The 6,000-nt window shown below is 38.4% G+C and overlaps 1 protein-coding gene across 1 annotated transcript in view; it reads right to left on the minus strand.

Moving 5' to 3' along the window:
* Positions 1 to 2,187, minus strand: part of SPTLC1 (serine palmitoyltransferase long chain base subunit 1) — a 37,663-nt gene extending 35,476 nt beyond the window's left edge. Inside the window, exon 1 of the mRNA XM_070742833.1 lies at positions 1,822 to 2,187. Coding sequence (XP_070598934.1) covers positions 1,822 to 1,884 — 63 coding nt within the window. The 5' untranslated portion in view covers positions 1,885 to 2,187. The remainder of the gene's footprint in view (positions 1 to 1,821) is intronic.
* Positions 2,188 to 6,000: the final 3,813 nt, after the last annotated feature.

Genomic DNA, 6,000 nt, shown 5'->3' on the forward strand with positions numbered 1-6,000 from the left:
CCATAATAGTTTATCTTGACTTTTCTCCAAAATAAGAATCCCATGAGGTAGATGAGAGCAAACGTGAATGACCGATCCAAAGGCATCTAGAGAGTTTTCTTGGTTGAGGATGACATAAGTGCAGGGTTTTTTGGTTCTAGTTCTAGTTTTCTTGTATAAACTCATAAATCTTACTTTTAAATGAACTTTCAACATTAGAACATGAATCAGCAACAGACAGTATATCCCACGAACAAAATTCAGAGAATTAAATCAGTCTAAATCAGAATAAGTATTTAAGTATCCCTTCAAGTAAAACACAAAGCATGAGATTTTCTAGGAAGCATCCTACAAACTTACCTAATTATTTTTGTATTTTTATTCTAAGAGATATCTAATGACACATCCATAAAAATAAGAGATATTTAAATTCTGTGCAAAAACTAAACAAGAAATTTCAAAACAATGCCCATACTTCTTTTAAGCTACAGTGGGCATTACAAGAACTGATGTAGGAAGACACTCAGAATTCATTTAGTCTACCTCAATACCACAACTACTAATACTTAAAAGTCTTCAGAGAGGGGCGGCATACAAATCTAATAAATAATAATAATAATAATAATAATAATTATTATTATTATTATAATTATTACTTGAGCAACTGCTTACAAAAAGGAATGTAAAACCAAGATAATCAAGATGCATTTGGAAAGAGGCCAATATCGGAAAAATAGTTTTACACTTATGCAAATGATGGGCTTCCTTCAAAATCGAAACAATTTATTTATTTATTACATTTATAGGCGGTTTGTTTGTTTGTTAAATTTATAGCCCAGCCAAATCCTTCTGGACTCTGGCTGGTGTACAACAATATAAAAGCAGTATAAAAACAGTTTAAAACCCATAAAATTAAAAACAGGGGAGAGGGATACTGGAAAGGTAGATCATATGCTGTAACGTCCTACCGGTCAATGACTACTTCAGCTTCAACCGCAACAACACAAGAGCACGCAAGATTCAAACTTAATAGGAACCGCTTCAAACTTGACTGTAAAAAATATGACTTTAACAATCCAGTTGTCGAAGCGTGGAACACATTACTGGACTCAATAGTGTCAACCTTTAACCCCCAACATTTCTCCCTTAGACTATCCAAGATTGACCTCTCCAGGTTCCTAAGAGGCCAGTAAGGGGCGTACATAAGTGCACTAGTGTGCCTTTCGTCCCCTGTCCAATTGTCTTTCCTTTATCTCATATATTATATATATTTTCTTCCTTTCATATATCTTCTCTTCTATTTTCACTTTTATCCTTATATATATTACTTCATGTTTATTTTCTTCCTATGTTTTTGTGTATTGGACAAATGAATAAATAAATAAATAAATAAATAAAATGTAGACAGTTATCCAAATCTAATCCCAGAAGCGGACAATATCGTACATCAAAACCGCAACAAGTGAGTAAATAAATCTCCCTGTCCGTTTTCATTTGTTGGGGTAGTGAATCCCCACAATACATTTCCCCGCGCCATACAAAAGCCAGTGCCTTCGCCCCACCAGCCAACCCCCCCCCCTTTTTAAACTCCCTCCGTCCATAACAGGCACTCGACCATTTCCCCTTCCCTTCCCTGTAAATTTGAAAAAAATAAAAAAATAAAAAAAATAAGACCCGAGCCTTTTCCACCCACAACTCTTATTTTGGGCGGGAGGGGTGGAGAGGAAGGTGGCATGCAATTCCGCCTGAGTTTTCGGCCTCCCCTCAATGCGCGGGGGGAGGGGGGAGGCCGAAGGTGACATTCCCCAAACTCCCCTCAGCGCAGCCATCTTAGCCGCTCACCTCATAGAAGGCCTGGACCATCTCCACCAGCACCCACTGTTGTCCCATAGGCTCCGCCGCCATCGCCCTCAGTTCCTTCCGGGTAGGAGGGAGAAATCTCGTCGCCGAGCGTGAACGGGAGGAGCCGTGACGTAGAGCGCGCGAGAGCAGGCTCCGGTTGGAACAGGTCTTGCCGGCTTTTCTTTTTTTTTAAATCAGCGAGGACGGAACGAGGCGGGCGGTTGTCATAGCGCGCTTGCAATCGGGTGTGGAAAGTGATGGTTTGTCAGTCCAACGTGAATGGAACAGGGCGGATGTCGTTGCCCAATAATAAGGTTCTGTGCTTCCCAATCTTGGCACCTTGAAGATATCTGGACTTCAACTCCCAGAATTCCCCAGCCAGCAAAACTGGTTATAGCCAATTTAAGTCCCAAAGCAAAGCTGGCTGGGGAATTCTGGGAGTTGAAGTCCAAATATCTTCAGGTTACCAAGATTGGAAAACACTGGAGTAAAGTAAGTAGAATAGAGTATAATTTATTTTATTTGTTTGTTTGTCAATCAAGTAAAGGATAGTGTATATAAACATAACATAGAAAGTAATGATAAAAAAGACAATAAGACAGGGACAGTAGGCACAATGGTACGTTTATGCATGCCCCTTACAGACCTCTTAGAAAAGGAGAGATGTCAACTGTAGATAATCTAAGGTTGAAGATTTTGGGAGTTGGGAGAATAAACCACACAGTCAGGTAGTGAATTCCAGGCATTGGTCACTCTATTGATGATGTCGTATTTTCTGCAGTCTAGTTTGGAGCGGTTTACATTTAGTTTGAATCTATTATGTGCTCGTGTGTTGTTGCAGTTGAAGGTGAAGTAGTCATTCATTAAGAGGAAGGACATTTTGGTACATGATTTAGTGAACTATGGTTAGATCAGTTCGAAGGCGATGTAGCTGCAAATTGTCTAATGTCAGTATTTCAAGTCTGGTGTTACGTGTTTTGTTGTGGGAGGAGTGAAAGACTCTTCTTGTGAAATATTTCTCCACACTCTTAATTGTATTAATGTCTGATATGCAATGGATATTCCATACAGGTGAGCTGTATTCTAGAACTGATAGAATAGAATAGAATAGAATTTTATTGGCCAAGTGTGATTGGACACTCAAAGAATTTGTCTTGGTGCATATGCTCTCAGTATTTGTCAAGAATCATGAGGTACAACACTTAAATATAGTTTTGTTTGTTTGTTTGTTTGTTTATCAAACATGTATAGGATAGTAGTTTGCATAAACATAACATAAATAAAAAGTAATGCTAAAAGAGGACAGTAGGACAGGGATGGTAGGCACAGTGATGCGCTTATGCACATCCCTTACAGACCTCTTAGAAACAGGGAGAGATCAACTGTAGACAATTTAATGTTAAAGTTTTTGGGGGTTGGGGAAGAAACCACAGAGTCAGGTAGTGCATTCTAGGCATTGATCGCTCTGTCGCTGAATATAAATATATAAACTATATAAAAAAACAAACATAAACAATCAAATCATATTAGGAACTGAAATGTTCTTTTTTCTGACAAAGGAGAAGCAATTTTTCCTTCCATTGTACCGAAAAACGGAGCAATAAGGCTTGTTTCCCCATGGATAGCTCTAATGTTTTTTTTACAAATAGTCCAAGTTTTCTTCAAATGACTTTTAATAAATAGAAGAAAACTTGGGAAACATTTCAACTTCTACTGTATGCAAGATATAATGATCTTTATCTGAGGCTAAGATACTTTTCAAATACTGTAGTTTAATACTTCAGAGACACCTGTCTGAACATTGCTAGGCTACACACAAAGGTATTTAATTAAACATGTATGTGGGTTTCCAACAACTCTGGGCTGTTGACTTAAGTGTTGTCTGGGGAGGAGAATCTGGGAAATCGCATTGGAGCAGAGTACAGAGAGTCCTCAACTTTTGAGTCCACAATCTATTGTTAAGTGAGACATTTGTTAAGTGAATTTCATGTTAAAAGAAAAAAACCCTCCTAATCATTGTTGTTTAGATAAACTGTTTCAACATGATTTTGCTTGTAATCCTATACATCCTTAGTAAGCATCTTAAAACTTGGCAGTAGGCATCCTTCAGCTTATATTATTTTCATTAATATAAACAAGATCAAGTTACAGATATACCATAGATAAATTGACATCTTCACTTTCCACATTGACTTTGATTAATAATTTTGCAAATGCATGTTGAAACAGTTTATCTAAACAACAATGATTAGGAGGGGTTTTTTTTTCTTTTAACATGAAAACAGAATGTGGCCTCATCAGTGTTTTGTCACTTGGTTGACCATTTCCATGTCAGATTGTAGCTAAAATTTGGAAGCTTTGCTGGTTGAAAATGCAATAGCGAGTGCAGTCTTTGGGGCCCCTTGTTAGTTGTGACATCATGTCTGACCCATCACAACCCCATAGACAACGTTCCTCTTGGCCAGGGATAGGCAAAGTTGGTTCTTCTATGACTTGTGGACTTCAACTCCCAGAATTCCTGAGCCAATCATGGTAGCTCAGGAATTCTGGGAGTTGAAGTCCATGTGTCATAGAAGAGCTAACTTTGCCATCCTTTGGGATCCATTTAAGCTCACACCTACTGCATCAGTGATTCCATCCACCCACCTCATTCTCTGTAGTCCTGTTCTTTTGCCTTCAATCTTTTTCAGCAGTAGGCTCTTCTCCAGTAAATCCTTCCTTCTCATTAGGTGGCCAAAGTATTTGAGTTTCATCTTCAGGATCTGGCCATCTAAAGAGCAGTCAGGGTTGATCTCCTCTAGGACTGACCGGTTTTATCACTTTACAGTTCAAGTCTTCTCTAACACCATAATTCAAAGGCCTCAATTCTATGGCTCTCAGCCATACATTTCACGCCATACATTGCAGCTGGGAAAACCATAACTTTGACTATACCCACTTTTATTGGGAGGGTGATATCTGTGCTTTTTAGTATGTTGTCTCCAAGAGCAAGCATCTTTTAATTTCTTGGCTGCCGTCCTATGCAGTGATAAATAAATAAATACTTTATTTTCATTGTATGTGTATTCACAGTATACAACAAAAGTCACATGATGCTAGAGACCAGTCCCAACAGACATAGTAATCCCCCCCAAAAAATGCCCCATCTTGAACCAACCGAAACATCTACACAACAAACCAAGTGATATTGTCCAACAGCTCACTAATGGTGACGCTTTAGTTCATTGTTAAGCACAAGTATAGCTCTGGAATAAAAACTATTCAGAAAACGTGTGGTCCAAATTTTAATTGTTCTGCATCTTCTGCCAGAAGGCAACATTTCAAAATGATTGTAAGCAAGATGAGAAGAGTCTCTGAGAATGTTATGTACCTTCCTAGAACAGCGAGTTCTGAAGATATCCAGGGCGAGTAACGAGCCCAATGATATTCTGGACAGTTTTAATAATTATATGTAAAGTTTTTTTAACCACTACAGAGCTATTCCCATACCATGCAAGAACGCAGTATGTCAGGACACGCTCAATGGTGCTGCAAGTACAGCCTCTTTTGTGCCTTCTTCACAAGCATGTTGACATTCATAGTCTATGAGAGGTCCACTGAGATATAAGTGCCCAGAAATTTGAAACTACCAACCTTCTCCATCTCCTTGCCATTTATGTGCAATGGTGAGCATACATCTTTCTTCGTCCTGAAGTCAATTATCAGTTGTTTTGTTTTTTGGGTGTTAAGTGTAAGATTATTTTCTTTACACCACAATGTCAGCCCTTGTACTTCATTTCTATAAGCAGTCTCATTGTGCTTATTAATGAGCCCCACCACTGTCATATCATCTCCAAATTTAATAATTGTGTTGGTGTTACAGAGTGGGATGCAGTTATGTGTGTACAAAGAATAAAGGAAAGGGCTTGGCACACAACCCTGGGGAGGGTTTTTTTTTCCCTGTGCTTAGTATCTGAATGGAAGAATGATGTGATCCCATCTTACTGACTGCGGCCTAGCTATCAAAACATCCTTTATCCCAAAACAAATCTTCTGGTTTATACCCAAATTAGACATTTTAAGAAACAACTTGTTGGGTAAAATTGTGTTAAAAGCAGAGCTATAATCCACAAATAACAACCTTACATAAGTTCTCTGTTGTTCCAAATGATTCAATGCAGTATGGCCAACAATAGACAT

The sequence above is a fragment of the Erythrolamprus reginae genome, chromosome 2 (assembly GCF_031021105.1).
Source record: "Erythrolamprus reginae isolate rEryReg1 chromosome 2, rEryReg1.hap1, whole genome shotgun sequence".
Taxonomy (NCBI): Eukaryota; Metazoa; Chordata; class Lepidosauria; order Squamata; family Dipsadidae; genus Erythrolamprus; species Erythrolamprus reginae.